This window comes from Phoxinus phoxinus (genome assembly GCF_949152265.1).
Source record: "Phoxinus phoxinus genome assembly, chromosome: 12".
In the NCBI taxonomy this organism is placed as follows: domain Eukaryota; kingdom Metazoa; phylum Chordata; class Actinopteri; order Cypriniformes; family Leuciscidae; genus Phoxinus; species Phoxinus phoxinus.
This window is the reverse complement of record NC_136887.1, coordinates 16,499,640-16,522,398: the sequence shown is the minus strand read 5'-3', so window position 1 is coordinate 16,522,398 and position 22,759 is coordinate 16,499,640. Positions and strand designations below refer to the sequence as shown.

General features: G+C 37.4%; 1 protein-coding gene across 2 annotated transcripts in view; it reads left to right on the top strand.

Moving 5' to 3' along the window:
* Positions 1 to 22,759, top strand: part of pcdh11 (protocadherin 11) — a 178,456-nt gene that overhangs the window by 18,584 nt on the left and 137,113 nt on the right. Inside the window, exon 4 of one of the 2 annotated variants that reach the window (XM_079629967.1) lies at positions 3,619 to 7,338. The exons of the other annotated variant lie outside the window; for it this stretch is intronic. Within the exon in view, the coding sequence (XP_079486093.1) occupies positions 3,619 to 3,702 (84 nt within the window). The 3' untranslated portion in view covers positions 3,703 to 7,338. Of the gene's footprint in view, positions 1 to 3,618; positions 7,339 to 22,759 lie in introns of those variants that run through there. 2 annotated transcript variants of the gene reach the window in all.

Sequence of the window (22,759 nt, the reverse complement as noted above, 5' to 3'; positions counted from 1 at the left end):
TTGTGAAAAAATACTATTCAGATGGTGCCTTGTGGTGCCTTGTACTGTCATCTCTCTCTCTCTCTCTCTCTCTATATATATATATATATATATATATATATATATATATATATATATATATATATATAGAGAGAGAGAGAGAGAGAGAGAGAGAGAGAGAGAGAGAGAGAGAGAGAGAGAGATTATATTATTTTAATTATTATTATTATTATTTTATTGACAGGCATATACTGTAGTGACAGATCGCATTCTCAAAAATCCTCCCTTTCGAACAGACATTGACCCTTTCTTTGAGCAGTTCAAAACCTACCGCAGGGCAGGTTTGGGCTAGATCTTTCTAGAATTTCTATTATTTCTTTTTTCTTTTGGAGAATGAAACTTTAAACTATTCAAAATTTAAAGACATAAATAACAGTGCATGCCTTAGAGATAAAGTGCTCTTTATGTTATCTAAGCATTCCACTTTGGGCAAAACTTATTTTTGCTTTCATAAAATAGCTATTGTTTATAATATTTATTCTTACTTAGTCATTGTAAACATCACTTGGAAAGCAGCTGAGAGACATTACTGACAGACAGACAGACACCAGATATTGAAATGTCTTGAGTATCAGATCATACCCGTTGGCCCCATATTTGGTGCATTAGCTCTGGTGTCTCATGTTGCTATAAAGCAGTGACACAAATGTCAGCATTACTTAACTATAGTGGCCCCATCTCGATGTCTGAGAAACATCATGTCTGAATGTGCCATGATGAATAGGAGCAAGAACATTTGTAGCGACCATTAAAGGATGCATTTCTCCCAGGAAACACTCGTTGATGAAGGTCAATGGGATGCTTAGGGGGCTGGGAATGATGTCAGCATCAAAGAAAAGCTTGTCAAAATACAACATAGTTATGGGCCATATGGCTCATAATATCATCAGAGGTCCATTCTGCATTCTGCTCAGCACCACGAACCTCTTTCCCACCCCTTTCACTCATCTCTGCCTTTCTTTTATCTTTTGCACTCCTTGTTCTCAGACAGTGATTTTAGAGGTCAGTCCCTCCGGTGGTGGTGGGGCTTCTGTCTGAATACACACTTTAGTTGTGGCAGATCAAGTAAATTCCACCGTACTTGACTGATCCCTGCAAGGCCATGAATATGCAAGAACGCTAGTCAAATCAAACGCTATAAGGCCTCTATATTCAGAGATGGGGTGTATTCGAGGTCAGTAGCTTCACCATTCTAACCTCATGTTACTTGCAAACCCGTCTTCATTCGGATTGGTATGAATATGCCCTCACAGGCTTATGGTGCCTCAGAGTCAAACACATTTTCTTTGCATCGGGCTTCACGGTACATTCAGCTTTTCAAAAACATCATAAAATATGGGAGAGGATGTCCTTGAGTCCACAGTTTGTGCTCTTACCCACCCTCGTTTCAATAATTCAAATTCTACTTCATTTTTGAATCTCACCGGGTATAGGGCAGATGTGCCTAGATTTCTAAAAAACAAATTTTTTTAGAAATTCATGAAGTGATTAATCTCTCTTGAATTTCTCTCTCTCTCTCTCTCTCTCTCTCTCTCTCTTTTTCTCTATTGATTACTTCCAGTTGTGTCAAACTCCAGGCAATTTCTTCAGTGCTTAGCCCATCAGCAGGGCCGGCACAAGCTCAACTGCCGCTCTAGGCAAAAAAATGTTGGGCCGCCCCCACTTCACACTCACAATTAAACACAATCTTTGAGATGAATGTGAACGACTGGCACTAAAATAAAAGCACATACAAGCATGTTTTCTGAATATACTTTTTTTCATTATGCAATGTAAAAAAATCTGAATGCAACCACTAGCTGCAAATGCAAATTCCATATTATGTTATTAATAAGAATATCTCCCGGAAGATTCGGTATAATTCCAGTTGGGCCGCAGTACCACTTCGACATAAAGATAGTTTTACATGGGACGTGGAAGCACAAGTCTCTAGTTAATTTTCAATGACAGACACACGGAAAGCTGAAAATCGGTGCTAGTTCTAGTAGCTGCGAAGCGACGGTGTGCAAGCTGTGCTCATTCACCCAGAATCCTGTCACAGCTCTTCGTAGCAGTTATAAATATTATAAATATTAATATATGGCATATATAAATATTACGCACAGAATAAGGTGAGCTACGTCACTTCTCGTCCACTTTCTCTCACAAATTAGATTTAAAACTAATGGGGTGATAGTCCAATAATTATAAATGAATGTCCCAAAAATAAATGAATTAATTACATTTAAAAATAAAACACTTTCTTTCTTGCCAGCCTGACTGTGCTGCTGCCCTAGGCGGCTTCCTAGTTTGCCTATAGGCAATCAGCAATTGCCCATCCGCAATTATTGTGCATCTCTGACTCTAGTAATATATTCTACATGCTCATTTAATAAGGGTGTTTTTTTACCATTTGTTTCTACCATAGAGAATCGTAAGTGAAATACAAGTTTGAAGTTTGCCATTAACAGTTTTGCCCTGAGGCTTTATGGATATTTTGGTTATTGCATAAAAAAAAAAAATATATATATATATATAATATATATATATATAGACTAGTATGTGTTTGTGTGTGTGTGAGACGTGACACTGAATACTGGAGTAATGATGCTGACAATTCAGCTTTGCCATCACAGCAATAAATTACGTTTTAAAATATATTAACATAGAATTGTTTTAAATTGTAACATAATTTCACATCATTACTGTTTTACTGTATATTTTATAAAATTTCAGCTTTTCAGTTGTGGTCATACAATAATTCAATTGGCTCACAGAAATCCATTATTGTGTTTCTGCATTTTTGAACAACAGTGTGAGGTAGATTTTAATTATTATTAGTTTTTTCCCAAAATAACCTAAATCCATTATATACATTTTATCAGCACGTGTTTCCTGGTAAATGAAGAATGAGCTTAACATTGTGTTCTACCAGTTAAACTGCACTTTAATGTAACTGCTGTCAGCTTGAAAAAGTCTCTTAAGTCGCTTATCTTTTATTTGTATTTTTTGGCATTGTTGAAGAATCTCTTGCACATGCTCATTAGATTCATCCACTGTCGCTTGCAGATATAGATTTCAGTGATGAATGTAAGAGATTGACTCTTAAAAGTAATAATGAAGTAATATAACCCTATCAGTTGAGTAGAAAAAAAAAAATATATATATAAAAAAAAACTTTTTTTAAAGTGTTATACCAAACCACTATCCAACTATCTTAAAAAGAAATGTTTTAGTCTCATGAGCTTCCTGTTGTCATCAATGAATGAGTGTTGCTGTAGTGTGGTGGATGTAACGGCACATTTGGAGCAAAAAGCAATTTGGTTTACCTGCATGCACTGACTAGTCACTTTTACCCGTTTATAACACCCAGCATTCTTCAAGGTAAATCCGACAAGATAAAAATAGCATGAAACTCTTTTAGTCTGTTCCTTGAAGAATGCTTTCTCTTTCTCTCTCTTTATGTATGCATGTGAATGTATATGTCCAGAGAGAGAGAGGACTTCATTGTCATCTTACACAGTACATACTGCAGCTTAGCAAGCCAGATGATTTTGTAACTACAATCTCCCTATATCTGTCTGTCTCTCTATATTACAGGAGACGGCACTGAAACCACCACTCTATGGCACACTCTGTGGCACAGGTACAGCTCGCTCCCACAGGATAAAAATCAATCTCTAGCTGCCATTTCCTAAAGAGAGGGAGGGAGGGAGAGGAAGGCAATCACTGAAGAGGTGAAAACGTGAACTGTACAGAATCTCCGGCCTCAAACGAGTCCTAGAGAGCAACATCAGACTAATTTAACCGTCCGAAACTCTGCTTGTGACTTGTAGGAGGTTTGAAATGCTTTGTTTAAACCCTTTTGTCCTCATTCACCGGTTGCACCGAATAGGGCACGAAAGACACCTCCACTCTGCTTATCCAAATGGAATATGACTATGGCAAAGACCTCTGTATAGGATGTTTATATAGATATGTATTTATGTATAGAAGCATCACAGTCCTTGTCGTCTGTGTGTCTATTTATTGATTTTGTTCACTGATTTTCTTGATTGACACATTAGACAAAGTTCGATGAAACTTTGACGTGCCTGCTGGTTGTTTCTTTTTTCATTCTATATATGCTTTGCTCACCTGCTATTACTGTTTTATTTGTTCATTCTGTGCTCGCACAGGCGCCCTATCCGATAGATCCGTTATCACGGCCTTGATACGGCAAACTCCTCGTCACTGATTGCCAAGGCTTGTTAACGTGTGGCTATCATTGAAATGCATGGCCCTCCATAGGAGGTACCAACACACTTTAGCTGTGACACTGATTGCCTCCGAATTTGGGACGTGGAAGAGTCTAATATAGCCCTAATGCTTTACTAAGCTGCAATCATATGGGACAGTGTTCCTGCTTTCTAATCAAAGAATCCCCTTGTACGCAGTAGAAAGGGACACCGGGTCTGACCTTTATATGTTGTCTGTGTAGTTCGCTTTTACCAGAGCCAATATAACCTGTAAGATGTATTTAACTGACTTTGAATAGAAAGCCTCCGGCAATCTGTCATACGAGATGGTAGGTTTTAGTTACATCACCTGGGTGTTTGTATATTCTGAAACTGACATACTATGTATTCATACAACCGAGATGGGAAAAAAAAAAGTATATTAAAAGTAGAAATTACAATACAGAGCACGAAAATACAACCTGGACTATTCAGATTTTATGTCAACAGCAATAAATTTACAATCAAACGAGAACTCACACTACATGAGCACTTTTAAAGTCGTGATAACAAGCATCCTACAGCTCTTTTGTGAAACTTAGCAGTCGGGTATTTCCGTCTTGAATGACTATTACATCACTAATAAATTGCTTTGATGGATAGCACTTTTGTTCAAGCAGTAATTTACTCCTTTTTAGCAAATGGGCTGATTTGTAGAAGTGTCTTTGGGCCCAAATGTTTGACCTCTTATTCCTGCGGAGGTATCAGATGTCTTAATGGTGTCAAGTGTAACGCTCTGGAGTAGGAAACACAGAATGACTCACACATAAAACTGTAGCACTGTGCAAGAAACAATTAGACATGGCTGGATATTTGCGATAGACAAAGAAAAGGATGGGAGGGAAAAAAAGAAATGGACTTTTTCTTTTTAATGTAAGGGTCTCATCACTTTTATTATATATGAAGCACCTTACATTATCTTTGTATTCTTCTTTGATTTGCCAACATGTGAAGTCAACTGTATATAACTGTTTTATGTATGTTTGAGCTTTGGAAGTTTATTAAAGTCTTTTGCATTGTACTGCACATTTCCATGCGTCATTTATTAACTAAACAATATTACATTTAAATGCAATGGGGTTCAAAAGTCTGAGACCACTATTATGATAATGTTTCTGTATTGTAGTTTTTATTGTAATGATAATTTTTATTATAAACAAGGGGAAAATGTCACAAAATGTTTTATTTGATATTAGTATCTACTGCTTCATTTGATGATTTTAAAAAAAGGATTTTTAATCTGGTCTCTGATTTTTGGACCCCACTGTATATATTCCCATTTAATATATTACTTAATTTCCTTTCCAAAAAATGTTTTTTGTTTGTTTTACTTAAAAGCATAAAGTAAGAATGTTGTGGTGCATTAATTAATGCCTATATAAAGCATAAAAGCTGAGCCACATTGGCTCTTTAAACTCACAAGTACTCCTTAGTCTGTGGAAGTACATCAATAACGCAGCCACGTTTATTTAGCTCAATTATGCAACTGCACTGGAATTTATGCATCTATTGAAATATACCTTTTTATAAGACTGAACAATTACAATTTTTAAGGCTCACTGATCACATATTTCCTCAACATCCGTTTGTGAGCAGGCCCAAGAGCCAGCCATTGTTCCCATGTATGTGGTTTCAAAGCATCTGTTCCAGAAGTTCACATGAAAGAAGGGAGAAATGAGAGGCGCAATGGAAAACAATTTAATTGCTTATCAAAGTTACTTTAAATTGCAAGACTGGAGAGCTACCCATTTCCCTTAAGGGAAATATGTCCTTGGTGATTAGAGAAAATGGTGCACATGCACTACGTTGAGCTTGTCTCCTTTTTTTCTGAGGTAGTGTGCAAATGTCAGCCTGCTATTAATATCACAATGTAAACTCTCAATGTGCTAAACTATGTGTACACTCTATGTTTGCATGCACACTTCCATAAGAACTGAGTAAGAAGACCATCATCAAAGCACATTTTCTATTGGGTGAAACACTCCAGCTTGCACATTTGTTTCAGATAAATATATTAAAAAACGATTCTGTGTCAAATATGTAAAAGTTAATGTACAATCAGCAGGCTGCTGCTTCTACAACACAGCTTCTACCAAATAAATAAAGGAATATACATGAAATAGTGATTTGAATTGATATGATTGTATCTTTCGGTAGCTCAAACTGTAGTGCATGGCATCTCTAGCAATGCCAAGGTCATGGGTTCAATTCCCAGGGAATGCATGGATTGATTAAATATAAAGCTTGAGTGCAGTGTAAGTTACTTTGGATAAATGTAAATATCATTTCATCAGTTGTTCGAAAAGAAAGAGGCCACTGAATGATACAAAAGACTAGCACAGTCATGTAGGAAATCAGTTGCTTTTTACAACGGTCAATTATACTGTCAAGTGGTCATTATACAAATCTGAACGCAGAATGCCGCAATCGACCAATCAAAATTGAGTATTCCAGAGAGTCGTACTGTCTTTGGATTTAAAGAATGGGCAAAAATCTTCCAACAGATTGGTCTCCATCTGCTGGCAAATTATGTTTCTTAAAGATATGTAATTTAGCCATTGTTATTCTTCAAATTGACTGTGACAGCTGAGGAGAGTTTTGTGTGTTGGCTCTGCTTGATTTGTGGCGTTGAGCTTAAATGTATTATTTGTTTGACAGCGTTTAGAGGAAGAAGAATTCTCATTGAATCAAATAGAAATGCTAGCTGCTGCATGCCATGAATTATGTGGCTCCATGTGGTGTGCACAAAACTAACGTACCTGCATGTTTGCTCATAATCTAATAAAGGAACATGATTAACTGTAAAGTTTCAGCCTTAATAATGGAAATGCCTCAGGGATTGAGTACATTAGCTTAAAACAACCTTGAACAGGTTAAAGGTACTGTACAGTTCACCCAAAAATGAAAGTCATTTACACCAAAGTGAGACATTAGTCTTACAAATATATACTTTTATTCAGCGAGGGTGCATTAAATTGATCAAAAGTAGCTGAGACATTTATATTACAATAGATTTTAACTTTTGAACATTCTATTCTTTAAAGAATTCAAAAAAAAAAAAAAAGTATCACAGTTTCCGCAAACAATATTAAGCAGCACAACTGTTTTCAGCATTGATAATACGAAATGTTTCTTGAGCAGAAAATCTGCATTTTATAATGATTTCTGAAAGATTAAAGACGGGAGTTATGATTCTGAAAAATCCAGCTTTGCATCACAGAAAAAAAAAAAACATTTTACAAGATTAAAAATAGAAAACAGTTATTTTAAATTGTAATCATTTTTCAGAATATTGCTGTTTTTACTGTATTTTTTTGGATCAAACAAATGCAGCCTCGTGAGCATTATTTATTTATTTAATTTTTTTGTCAGTTGAAGGTTGTTGTTTTGGACCCCATTGACTTTCATGATATGAAAGTTCTTCAAAATATCTTATTATGTGTTCTGCAGAAGACAAAAGTCATACAGATTTGGAACGGCATGAGGATGAGTAAAGATGACAGTTTAAATTTTAGGGTGAACTTTTGTTTAATGTTACCTTTTTGCACCCGACTTTCACATCTGACTTTGCACAACGTTACAAATCCTCAGAAACAGCTTCATTTTCTCCTTCCCTGCGTGTGTTGGTGGGAAAGAATAAATGCATAAATTATTCCTAAAAATAAATTTCATTTTACTAATTTAAAGAAACTTAACGATTCTAAACAAGCCGCGCTGCCACAGCCCAATGAAAGTGAAACCAGTGAGGAATTGCATTACTTGACTCTGAATGCCTATGAAAGTACCTCTCCAGCAGGTGCTGACTATGAGAGTACTGCACCATAGAAGAGCTCATGAATTAATAAATCGGCTGGACTTTAGAATGACAAAATGTATCTTGAGGAGGATAGACTAGGATCAGATTGCTGAGAAAGTGCAACAAAACATATGTCTTGAGATCGTATTTATAATTCATATCGATCATATCCTGTGTCCTCAGTATTACATCACACACAGAGGGGCAGAATGGGGCCGGGATTTGAGGGTACCGGAGAGTCGTCCGTCGTTATAAATGATCAGGTACACGAGGGAATTACTGCAGACTGAGAATATTGTGTCCATGCCCCAGAGGGTTTGCTGATTATCTCTATGTAGTGCTATTTATGCATTTTCTGTGCAGCGGTGTAGGAAACAGGAAGATGGTCTCTGTTATTTGCACTCAAGGCAGTGCAGCGCACTCCTGCTGCCAAATCTCTGCCAAACTGAATAATTCAATCATGCTTTTTTTGCAGTTCTACATTTGTGTGTTCAAAAATCGAAGCAGTTCTTAAAGCGACCGGTTGTCGCTTGTTAAAATGTGCCCATTGGTAAAAGTACAATGGTATAAATATTCACAAGCCACACAGGGATAACTATTTTTAGGCTGCACAGATTTACATACAATTGCTCTGAGATAGCTGATATTAATGTTATTGATGAAGTAAATTAATTACGAGTCTGTATATATGCAGACATTTCTTTCGGTACAGAATTGAGCAATGTGTTTCGTCAATTAGAGAGTCTGTTTCTCACATTCAAAAGCATCCTAATGCAGAAGAGATTGTCCTAAATGGAGCACGTCTGACGTTAAAGCAGCTCTACAGCCATATAGCTTTTTGTTGGTTTTCGGGGGAGATTAGGAATTGCTTTTAAACTTGATTGTCGTGCTTGTTTGTCTAGGATTGCCAGGTTGTATAGGCTTATTATTCCAAAGGGAAAATGTAAAAAAAGCTTCAAAATAAATACACTGCTGTCTGATTAAATGCTCTCGAAATTCAATTGAAGAATGTTGTTATACACTAATCTTCAGGAGGACACTGTCTAAGAAATACATTCTTCTAAAACAAGGGATCAGAATTCAATTTCCAGAGCTTGTTTTTCATTTCGTCTGCATATATACTAGCAAGGTATCTTTTGTATGTCACATCTTTGCACTGCTCTGCAACATAATTCACAATTCACTATGTATTTATTTATTTATTAGTGGCATGGCGATTTTGTTTAGGGTTATCCTATATAAAACATGTTTTACTTTCATTGTAAGGCAAATGATAAAAGTTATATTAGTGCTGCAGTGAAATATATTTGCATATATATTATACAGCACTGTTGCTTTTCATTATTCGAGATCTGCAAACATGGCATCGCTTTCCGTTATTTTAACGAAATGTCAATTTTCTGCAAATAAATGATCTAAATGACAATATTTTAATGTGGAATTTGGAAGAAATATTGTCAGTAGATTGAAGAATAAATAATAATAAAAAATACTCAAACAGATACATATAAATGATAAATCCAGAGAAACTGATAATTTTGCATTGGTCTCTCAATTTATTTTAAAGATATTTATATGTAACATACAAGTCTTGGTTCATTTGACATATTTCAATATAATCAGGAAATAATTCACCCAATTCTAATAAAAATGCTGCCATTATTTACTAAATCTCCTGTCTCTCAAAATCCTTATGACTTTCTTTCAAGAAATGTTTTTAAATATATTTTTACTTTGATTGAATGGAAACGAGCTGTGTGGACATTTTTTTCAAATTGCCTTGTTTTGTGCTTTACCATAAGAAGAAAGTCAAAGAGGCTTGGGACGTCATGAGGGTGAGTAAATGATGACAGAAGTTTAATTTATGGGTGAACTGTTCCCTCTAAGAAATATACACAATTGTGACTAACACAAAACGTGTGTTCATTTCCAAAGAAAGCAGTTCCTCCATCTTCAGGGCTTATTTCTAGGAAACAGTGCCGTGTGGAACGGACATTTGCATGAGATCTTTTCTAAGTGGGTAAGCAGAAGATCGGCTAGTCAGGTTGGGAGGCGTTGACTTAAAGACACTGTTCAGAGCCACTGTAATCCAGGTAATCCAGCACAGATTTCTTGATTTACGCTCGCAAAAGAGATTGGAAGACGATAAGAGCCCAGCCCCATCTTAGAATAGCTGATAATCTGGTTTGGACAGAGGACTAAGGGGTATTTACCCAGCCTTAACATTTGCTGAAGCAGATGGTAAGAAGGGGGGTTGGAGCTACCGAACTTCCTCATCTATCTACAGGACAAAAAATAATAGAGAAAAAAGAACAGTGGATGATAATCAATGTTGTTTATTTGCTGCTTGACTCCTTAAGTACTGTCAGCCAGATTATAGGCTTTCCTGGGGATAATCGGAGACAGCAGACAATTGCCTTTTTTCCATTCTGAAAGTGTGATGGCGTAAAGAAGGCGGTTTAGGGTGGATGCCGACTCTTAATTCCTGATTAGTCCTGTTCCAAACCTTGCTAAAATTAACTGGGCAGGGTGCTAATCACTGAGCCTCAGACACTCTCTGCTCCGCTCTGCCGGCGAGTTTATGCTACATAGCTGACATGGAGTAGACGTCTCTAGAGTGAGACCCAATTAGGGCAGGCTTTTGAACCCTGCTCCGAACAATGTTTGACCACACAATAGACAAGTGATTTGCTCCAAGCCGTTGTTACTTTGTTGACTATATAATAGCCTCTCAACAGAGCTGTCTCTCAACGAGGCTTGCGTTTGTCGGGCTGAACATACAGCTGTCGCTCCTAAGCCTAGTCTGAATAGCTTCTTATGAATGGCATTTTTGATATTTCAAAAGAAATAAAAGGAATACTGAAATACACTACCATTCAAATGCTTGGGGTCGTAATATTTTTCTGTTTTTGAAAGAAGACTTTTTGCTCACTAAGGCTTTTGAAAAAAAAAAAAAATTCAATTTCTTTCAATATGTTTTTGTAACAAGGTTCGTTGTTATGGGAAGAAGGAGGCGGGAACCGGCGAACATTCACAGATTTTAATAATAAAATAAACAATTACAAAAATGAAAGTATAAGTCATTATCCCCTCGTGGACGACTGCTGGCCAAACAAAACAGAAATAAAACATCACATAAAACTCAGGTCTGTTCCTCTCCCGATCTCCACTGTCGTTGCTCCTCCTTTTATGCTTCCGCTCCTCCATGAGAGATACTAAACCGGTGCGTCGCGCAGTTGTCACTCATCGGTAATCACGCCAACGGTCTCGCGCTGTTATCTCACGTCCCTCGACCTCGTCCTGCTCGCCACACCCCCGAGACTGCGCTCTACTCCCCCCCCCCACCCCCCCACCCCCCCACCCCAATTTATTGGTCCGGTTCCCACAACGCGCTTCTCTGCGGTGCCTGCCGGTGGTGCTGGATAGCCCTCGGTGGACGGCTCGACACTCCTCTGCCGCCTGGTAGACGGCGACGGCTCCTCCGTGTTCGGGCAGTCGGCAGGAGTCCCCCGTTCCCTGCTCCTCCCCATCATGGCGGACGACAGCAGACTCCAGCCTCGGGCAAACGGTGGCGAATCCTCCACTCCCTCACGGACGGCAGCCGCCCCTCCAGCACCCAGGCGTCCGGCAGCGAGCTCGACCGTCACCCCGGCAACTCACTCCAGCGCACCGCTTCCAGTGTCCATTGTGACGGACACTGCCCACCATGCTCGATGGCACCGCGGAGTCCACACAGCGGCGAGGGCTCTTTGACAGCACGTTCCTCCTCCCGGGTTTCGGCACCAGTGTAACAAGGTTCGTTGTTATGGGAAGAAGGAGGCGGGAACCGGCGAACAATCAACCGTCTTTAATAGACGCCCCTCACGGATGACTGCTGGCCACACAAAACCGAAACAAAACACAACATAAAATCAGGCCTGTTCCTCTCTCGATCTCCACTGTCGTTGCTCCTCCTTTTATGCTTCCGGTCCTCCGTGAGAGATACGAGACCGGTGCGTCGCACAGGGGTGTCGCTCATCAGTAATCACGCCAGTCCAGCTAGTAAGAGCTGTGAGAAAACACTACTCCCCTGGTCTCAAGAGGCGCACTAGCGATAGATGATTGAGGCTGTGGTCTTTAGCGCCCTTGTTAGCGCCCCCGCCTCCCATGTCAGAGACGTAGGTTCGAGTCCTGCTCGGAGCAGAGTGAGTTGGACCGAAGGGGTTACAATAGTGCCGTGACCCGGATGGTAGTGAAGTTTAGGGGGGTGAGTGTGGAGGCCAGCTATTGAGAACTGTGCAGGTAAACCTGACTCCCCTGGTTTCAAGAGACACACTAGTGATAGATGCTAGAGGCTGCAGCCTTTAGTGTCCTTGTTTGTACGCCTGCCTCTCATGACAGAAACGACTATTTGAATCCCGCTCGTGGGCTTACACTGTAAAAAAATATATATAATCAATAAGTTATGACAACATATGTTTTTACATTGCTTTAACTCATCAAAATAAGTTAAGCAATTTTCAACCTTTTTTTATGTTATACAAGATTCAACAAATGTTTTAAGTCAGTTTAATGTAATTTAAGTTGAAATTAATTAAATATCCAAGTTGATTGTACTTAAAAATTTAAGGCAGCAACTTTGTTTTTCAGAATTTATTCCTGTGATGGCAAAGCTGTATTTTCAGCATCATTACCCCAGTCTTAAGTGTCACAAGGTCCTTCAGAAATATTTTGAATATGCTGATTTGCTGCTCAAGAAACATTTTGTATTATTATCAGCATTGCAAACAGCTGCACATATAAGTATAGAAAGTTCAAAATAAATGCATTCATTTGAAATAGAATATTATAAATGTCTCCAATGTCACTGTTTGAACAGTTTGATTACATAAAATGAAAAAGTTAATTTCTTTCAACAACAACAAAAAAGCACCGCCCCCAAACTTTTGAATGGTAGTGTATAACCTTTGTTTTATATTAAATCTCCTTTGCTATTTAATTAATGCTATATAGAAGCAAATTCTCTCAACACCACTAGAATGAACCTTTCATTTTTGTATTGCTACTTTTTAACCACCTCATCATCAGGAATGGACAACGAGTGCAACCGAGACATATTTCTCTAATTAGTCGGCAGCAGACTCATTATAGCTCGGAACGACAAGAGTGGATGGCGTATGGATGTCACGTAGCCAGGAGACCATATAATACACTTTTAAAGGTGTACCGGTGCTAGACCGGAGGGGGGAAAAGTGTTAACAGAATAGATCAACATTGTATAACGTGGTCAAAAAATGCAAAATGGAATTTAATTCAATTAGCTTTCCTTTTTAATTGGACAAAAACGTGTGATCAGAGGCCAAATTGAATGGCCGGTGCTCTCGATTTAATATGCATCTCCTCCACGGTCTGTGCAGCAGGCGGCCAGACGCGTTCAGAGGACGGTAAACGAGAGCGGACAGACTGTTGAGTTTCCAGGAGACAAAGAAATTCGAATTATGCAAGCTTGAATTGACATTGTTCCAAACTTAACTTGCTGGCAGAGGTTATTAGCAAATATCAATATCAGGGCAGAAAGCTTGCTATTTTTAAGATCGCTATTCATAGTATGGATCATTATATATTTATGACATCCAAACTTTGTCTTGCTTTGGACTTAAGTACAAAATCCTGATCTGGAATGTCAACAAAATGTCAGCTCGGTATTACATTGCAAAACAGACCCGAGAAGATTTTATTATAGGATAGTGTGTGTGTGCCATTATGCGTTCATTAGATTAAATCTGGCTGCAGGCAGTCAAATGTAAGAGAGGCAGACCTGCTGTTCAGGGGAATGTGAGCAGGAGCTGGAAGCATATACTGTTCGTACAGATTGTCGGCCCCAGAGAGCTGCCCTGTAGACCCCGCATGCCTTCGGAAGCCTGCCGCTTGCCTAGTAAGCACTTTGAAAGCTACTGTATTGTTTAATACCTCGCCATACTCTTTGCTTCCCTCCATCTAACAGTTGTGGCTTCTGTCACACATGATGGGTGCTTGAAAAATTGTGTATATTTTCTAAATAAATAGGACAAAGAGGCGCTGAAAGATAAATTACTTTCCTTGGGTGCAGTCTTATGCTCCTTTATGGAACACATTTTTTAAAACACCTTTTCAATACTAAAATGAAACGAATGCCTTTTCAAACCAAGCACTTCTCTTTTGCGCTGCAAACACACCTAAAGCGCACCTTTTCAAAGTGTTTGAGATTTTAATATTTGAACAGAACGGCTTGGATCGTATTTCGAAACTTTAACAACAAAAAAAACACACAAACGCATACACACACACACAAACACACACACACACAAATAATAATCACAAGTACAGACCAAAGTGTCTGCTTTTTTCAAAGCTCACTGATGTTTTGACAACACATAAAGGCATAAACATCTCATATGGTCATTGCTGTTTCAAAAGTTGTTTTATCGGCAGATAAAAGACAGTAGCATTCTCTTTTGTGAGCTATATGTACTTTCATATTGCTTTGTCTCTTTCTCTCCCTCTCATTTGTAATTTTTTTTGTTTTTAAATTTCAATAAATGCAAATGAGCTTTGGCTGTTCTGCAATCTGTCTGCATGGGGTGATGCCTTTGGATTGCCATGGATGGTGGGCATGATAAATCTCAATAAGCAGAAGCCAAGCACATGGACAGATAATGTTATTCCTCCCCTGAAACATTGAGCCACTGTCCCTTAAAATGAACAGCTGAGCTCATGCAATCGAGTGAAACGTGTTAAAACTGTTTAGAACGCTCTGAAACAATCAGACTGGGAGTCATAACTGATTCATTAGCTGAGCATGTGAAGTCTACCTTTGATAGATCAGTTAAACGGATTATTGCATGTGATTTCCGCCGACACCGTACATTTGTGATGTTTTTTGGCTGGTTAGATCTCACGAGATGAAATATATTCACCTCAGCCTTCACCAGAGCAGATCGTCATTTTGCTGCAGTCACACGTAGTTTGAAGTCTGACTAAAGCGCTGTCAAGCTTTAAGTGTAGAGTGTTTGCTGTGCTTGTTTTCTATTTGTTTGCGTGGCAAGGACCTCAGGTGTAAAGACACAACAAAAGCTATCATACTGAATGATATTGAAATCAATGAGGGATATGGGAGCCATTGCTCGAAGTCTTGCTTTAGCACGTGTCACTCTGATGAGGGAGTCAATCTGTACTAATTAAACATAGGCGAGAGTGCCTGTGGACTGGCAGCTCTGTCTAACTTGATTTAGAGCCTGATAACTCTAAATCAAGTCTACAAAGAGTGTACAGAAGCTCCGCTGCAGTATTTACAGGAGCGATGGTTGTGGTTGATCCCACGGCTACATTTGACCATAAAGTGTACATGTACATGTTGGGTGTTTGGAAAGACAATAACCCTGATTGGTAATACTGTGCAAAAAGGTTTCATTTGTTAGCATTATAGTTGACTACAGTAGATAACATGAACATGTTTTCATCTTAGTTGATAATAATTTGAACATTTACCCATACATTATTAAAATCAAAAGTTGTATCTGTTTATATTTTCTTTAATGGGCTAACATGAACTAACAATGACAGTTGTATTTTTATCAACATTAACAAATATGAATAAATACTGTAAAACATGTATTGCCCATTGTTATTTAATATTAGTTAATGCATTAACTTAAAGTGTTACCCACTTATTAAATGTGGAATATCAAAATTACATTTTGACATAGTATCTAAAATAACCCTTTGATATAAAAGGACAAATCTTTTCAAATAATTTTACAGTGATTTATTATTTATTAATTTGTTTTGTTTGTTTGCAGGAAGACGTGATGGAGAAACTTTTGTCTGAGATTAGCAAACATTTATTTATTTATTTATTCACTCAAGACGGGCCTAATAAAAGTAAAGTTATTTGCATTACTTGTATGACTGAAGTTAATTATTATCAAATCTTTATTATAAACACATAATAATAATATATTATCATTATGATTATTTTTATAGCAATCCAGTAAAATCAACGTATGTATTCAATATTGTATGTACTTTGGATTCTTCTATCATTATGTTTATATCCAATCATAAATAAATGTGAGCCACAATTTACTTATAAATACTAATGAGATGTCATTGGCTGTTTTGCTGGTGCTATATTGTAACATTTACCCTTTTGAGCTACACAAAGGCCTAGTAGAAATAATCATTGAAAGAACATGTAATCTATATAATGTAATACATTTATTGCATGTGCAATGTCAATAACAGGAACCGCAGACAGAGCGGCTAGCTATAATAGCCAACCCTAATGCACAATATGACTAATATAGTCTATTTTCCAGGCACTGGTTTTGATGTCGGTTCAGTACCAATGCTGTTTGATGGGTTGTAAATCTGCTTTGTGTGCCGAGGCAACAGCGAGCAGACCAGGACAAATTTCTTACGGCTAATTCACTTCATAGATTAGCACGTACTGCGAATACATGTGTTCAGCCCAGGGAGATGGACAACACTTGAGTGCATTGTGAGAACGGAGCTCATTTCATTGTGTGGATGATTGGGTTCTCCTGCTGGAGATAATGACTGTGCCCTCCTTTGACTTTGAGGCAGTGACCTGAAATAAGGCCCACAAGTGAAACCGGAGTCCGCCTGAACCTGTGTGTGATTAAGGTCACCCAGACATACCACATTTTCTTGACCCCTTGCTCACATCGACCACAGCTTGAATTCATCAGGGACTCTTTTGTAGTTCTCGTCACAATGCAAACATCAGACCTTGGCAGAACGGCGGGGGCGAGGCGATGCCGAGGTACTCGAATCGTCCTGTAGCAGTTTCTTTTCTTTTTTGGCCTATCTATTTTCCTGACGACTTGATAACACTCACAGGGGAAGATTTAAAGCATATGCAGCTCGCTAACTTACCAAGGACAAGCATTCAGTCATGACCACAGCGCTAAAACCGGCATGTCGAGTAATTAGTAAGATGGCTACTCGTGAAAAAAAGACACTGGGCTGCAGCTCATGCTGAATGTTCCCAGCTGAATATGGCCTGTAATGTGAGATTTATGAGTTTCAACACAGAGTTTACTCTCAATTCATCTCCTTGCTGTGCCCTATCGGGGCGTCAAAGTCAGCCTTTTTTATTTTAAAGTGTCCTGTCGCCGCTGACCAATATTCCGTGGTGGCCTGGTGTAGTATAACAGATGACTCTTGCACTTTTTCACTGCCGCTGCTGGCAACGTAGGACAATTTATTGACGTTGGCGGTTACTCTGATGGAACACGTATGGATGAACAGTAATTCCTAGTTCGATTTTTAAGGCTTCTTCATTATGAAAATACACAGTCCAACCTACTCAAAAAATATTTTCCAATACTGTAAGATTTTATTCACTTGAGATCAGAATCCCTTTCGCTTTATAAATAATTTAGCATAATGCACCATTTTATTAAAGTCCCCCTGTGGTGAAAATCAAGCTTTTAATGTTGTTTATACTATGTCTATGTGGTGTTTTTAATATGCTTGAGCAAATTCAAAGTCAAGCAAAGTCAACACCATTGCTGAGTATTTTCTCCTTAAAATTGCAGTGACCGAAGACAGTCTTAAAATCACGGTTTGACATCGCTGGTGTTTCTGACATCACAAACTACCTTGTAACCAATCACGTCAACGAGTGGATCTCTGATCTGGTGTGAGTGAGTGGAGAAGGGGCTAGTTAGCACATTCATAGTACCGCATATACTATATGAGGAAAGAGGCAACACTTTTTTTCATGGAAAAAGAAAGACGTTTAAATATGTAATTTTGGTGATCAAAGATGAGTTTTAAGGGATGAAATGATTGACTACAGGGGGACTTAAGTTTTTATTTTATTTTTAAACCACATCATTTTATTCTGCATGCAATGTGTCAATGGAAAACCAAAATAACATCTAAGCTAGAGAGTGAGGGCTTCAGTTCCAGCTGGGTGTTTGGAAGTAGCATCTAAGGATTGATTTTCAGCTGGCAGATAATAGGAGAATATAACTTTGTTTGTCAGGTTTTATATAAAGCATTGATCAAACTGTGTATAATGCAAGACTGAATGGCAGCAGTGATTATTTAATAAGGATTGGGTTGCTTATTTTTCTGCAATCACAATGTAAGGTTTCAATCTAAAGAGCTCAGAGTAAAGTTCTGTAAAAAAAAACTTTTTATCTTGTCATTTCAACTTAAATTACATTAAATTGGCTTAAAATTAGTTGAATTTTGTATAACTTACTGCACGTAGTTAGCACAATATAAAACCATACAGTATGTTGTTATAACTTATTGATCATATATATTTTTTACAGTGTAAGAGACTTCTTTCAAAAACATTTAAAAATCCAAATTATTTCTATATATTGCAATGAACTTTGCACTGCAAAGGCGTGGACAGGGTTATTTTTGCGGCTGACCTTATTGCATATGCATTTGTAGGAGTTTCCCTTTCAGACACAAAATTTATGGGAGGAGAGTTTTTTAATGAATCATGCAAGGTCATTTACTAAGGTTTGCGCTAGTCAATTTACTGGTATTTGCTCCATTATTCATAACCCAAAACAAACCATGTCTTAAACCAAATATTAATTTGCGCTGCTCTAGATTGTGTTGGTCAATATGGAAATGATCCGACTGCATCTGTGTGCTTTAATTTCCGCGTCGTCAGTAGATCATGCGCAGAACTTTCTACTCCCATCTGCGCTTTTTATGGAATTACTCTCTCACGCTAATTTGTAAATTTAGTACATTTGGACCTAAGTCTTGTAAAAAAAATATATAGCCTATATTAGTAAAAATATTTAGGCTATTTATTTATCTGTGTTTGTTCGTTCTTTTATTAATTAATTTGTTCATTCATTTATTCATTCATTATTATTGATGAATTTTTGAGTGAATAAATGAATGAATGAGCTGATTGGTTTCTTTGGTTCTACTCTAAAATTCCTATTGTGAAAATGAAGTGTCATTTCTTACCAATTACACCGGATGTATGATATTAATAGACTACATCCGTCAATGCAATTGGATATTGAAAATTAAGTGTCTTCAAAACCAGTTGTCCTTGACTGCTTAAGTCTAAAGAGAAGACATGAAAGACAGAGCAAGTCAAAACACACATTTCCTGCAAAGTGAGGAATCCTGCCTCTTATCTATTTGATTTTGCACTTGGGGAATTTTTCTTCATCTTACGCTTCAAACGTCAAGTGCCAAATTCATTTGCATGCGCTTGAGGCTTGGAGAGTTAAAACAAAGACGTGCGACTGGGCTCGGTTCAGACACACAAGCTGTTGATGGAAAGGAAGTGCGGTGGGAGGGGAACCTGGAGGGGGAGGGGTTCTGAAGGCCGCAAATCACATGAAGAGGATAATTTAATCTGACTCAGTCTTTCTGTCACTTCATATAAACTGGTTAGTTGGCTAGGCCTCCTGAAATGAATTAAAATGCATGAATAATGAAACATCTCAGGCTGAGAAAGGAGCCGAGCTTCCCGCAACTTCAAAGCTGGACAAAGCAGCTTTTATAATCAACAATTTAGCGTTTTAGTCTTATATTAATGCCCGTGTTTGACATAACATAATGAAAATGCAATTAGGTTTTCAGAATCAAAACTATTTCCTTAATCAACCTGCGACAAGAGCACTTGTAATGTTAACAGCCGTCGTGCGCAGCTGTTACTGACATTAAACTAGCTCTCAAAATGCAGGAGAGAAAAACAGAATTAAGCATTCAGTTTGAATCAAGATGCTTTGAACTCGAAAACTAGTTTCCATGTGGTATCCGGTCATGTGTTTTTCAGGAATCCAATACCGTATACTTTTGTGCTCAGGAAAAAGTTCAGACCAAAAAAAAATAATGAATCAAAATCAATAAATGAAAACTACAATCCTCAATGCAGCAACATACTTTAAAAGTTTTAGTGTTGCCAAGGTTAAGCTTGCCTGCTGCAGACCGCTGTCTTTCTATCATTGTTTACTGCTAGAGATAGATGTGATATTCCTTTTAATGTTAAGCTCCTATATAGAAGAGATATGCACATAAAACTTTGACTTGAGCTTTTACTTTAACCCTAATCTGGCGGTGGCAGTGTACTTTAATGTATTTGAGCCACAGTGTGAAGAATGGTGGAACGATAACGCTTTGTGATCTGCCATCCAGTCGGAGATCAATGCTCCGGCAAATAAAAGCATGAGGCCGCTGAAGCCAGAGAATTTATAAGCAGCTGAAAGTATTGCAACTGAAACCTCAGATGCATAAAACCAGGGGTGAACAAGCATTCTGGCCAGGCAGTGATGTCCTACTTAAGGGAATAGTTTATTCACCCTCATGTTGTTCTAGACCCGGATGACTTTCTTTCTCCTGTAGAACACAAGAGGGTATTTTATTTTTAACAATATACAATATAATGAAAGTGAGTGAGAACCAGGGCTGTCAAGCTCCAATGACAGTCTCAGTTCTCACTTACTTTCATTATACTAACAAATATGCTGATTTTGGTACTCAAAAACATCATTATTCATCATTATCTTATTTAAGGGTTCAGTTTGAGCAGAAAAAAATATACTTACACTGTTACACACCTCGGGTCGTTGGCGACCCTATTAAATTTTAAAAAAAAATGAATGGGAAAACAGGTATTCTTTTCTTGTCATATTATTTATAATAAATTAATTGAGGAATACTAAGAAGGTTGATGTCTAACTTTTAAAAAATGAATGAGGAGGAGGGTAGTAAATGACGTCCCGGGTCACTAAAAACCTGAGGTATGCGTTTAAGGTGTAAGGTGACGTAGTTACACTGTACTTACTCAAATAAGTACTGAGTAATATTAAAGTAACTACATGCAATTTATAGAGTTACAGTTAGGTTTTTGTTTAGGGTTAGTTACTTGTAATTATGCATAATTTACTGTTATTACTACATATACTGTAGTGACGTCACATAACTATGCCACCTTAAAATAAAGTGTTACCATACCATTAACTTCCTTTTAAAAAACATCTCATTCTAAGCTTTAGGAGAATTGGACCGTTGTATGGACCACTTTTATGATAATGTTGTGCTTTTAAACCCCAATAATAATAATAATACGAGTACATTATTCAAAACTTTTTCTTTTAAAGTTCCCAAGAGTTTTTGAGTTCAATTATAGGTGAACAAATCCTTAAATACTTGCCTATTGAATTTTCCATTTTAAAAAGCAATGCCATGCGAGATTAGATGAGTAATATTGATTTCGAAGTACAATTTAAAAGGTATTAGCTCATTTGTTAGATTGGTTAGATGTCTGTGTTGGTTTTTGTCTTTTCTCTAATCTGATCAAACCAAACCAAAAGAACACTGAATAAAGTCACCCTCTAATACAAAAAGCCAGTCTAAAGGAAAAGACAGTTGCTCTGAACAAAGTGGGACTCGACCATTAGACAAAACAGAGGCGGCATGCACTTTTGTTGGATGCAGGACAAGATTAATACAATCATGTTTTAATCACTGACCCGGTTGATTCTAGATTCATCCCGTTCCCCTTCAATGACTCTGGGCATGAATGAAGCCAATTGATCTCCACCAAACTCTGTGAAATCGATGTGTGGTGACCATCTTAAAAGGAGAATAATGACTGGCATCAAAGTCTGTGATCACTTGTTTGGCAACTCCGAAAGATAATTACTGGATATGTTGGTCTCTTTACAGCTTGCATAATTAACACATAATTAAGTGTTGAGTTGAGTTGAGTTGAGTTGATGAGTTCTCTCAAAGTATGGCTGACAATCCTAATGTGCACAACAAAGTCGAGATTTTACTGCATTGCCTTGATGAAACACAAAGACGAAGCCAATGCAGATCTTTGCCATTGGATAATGGGGAGAGGATGACTCACAACCATTCAAACAAACCACACACATAATAGTATTTAAGAGTGTTTCTTTTGTGTCCCGGTGTTTTTTTATTAAACATTAACATTATTTGAAAGCCACATTAAAACGAAAACTTTTGACCATGCCTTTTCAATAGTTTTTGCTGCTTAATTTGGATGTACTGTTAGTGTTTTACTCTTTTCCAAGACCGAGAAGTTCAATCTTAAACTGGTAAAAAAAAAATCATACAAATATTATATTTAAACTGTGATAATATGATAAACAGTGAAATTAACATCAATCACTCCAATATTAAGTTTGTATAAATTATTTATATTATTATTATTATGCAAAGTTTATGGCTGTCCATCAGACATTGTGACAAATAACTTTGCCCCATTTTTCTTCTTCAAAAGTTACTTGTTTACCAATGAGCAAGTAAATAACTTAAGATGAAATGTGAGACATGCGAAGAAAAAAATAATTTGAGTAAATATTGCTTGAGTAAAGTAGTATAAACATATAAATAACATCAATAGCCTATTTTGTAGCATTTTCAATCATTTTCAATCTATCTGAAATGTAGTCCCCTTATTAAAAAAGCCCTTTTATTCCAGAGATTTTGGTGTGATTGGTCAAGTGATTGGTGATTTGTACATTATGTTTTGTACATTTGTACATTCATGTATATCGACTATATTGGACATTGATAGCGGATAAATTAAATAAGTGAAATTTGACTTTTTGAGTAAAGTGTGTTTTAAAGGAGTTTCATTTTCAAAAGTCCACTGCCCATA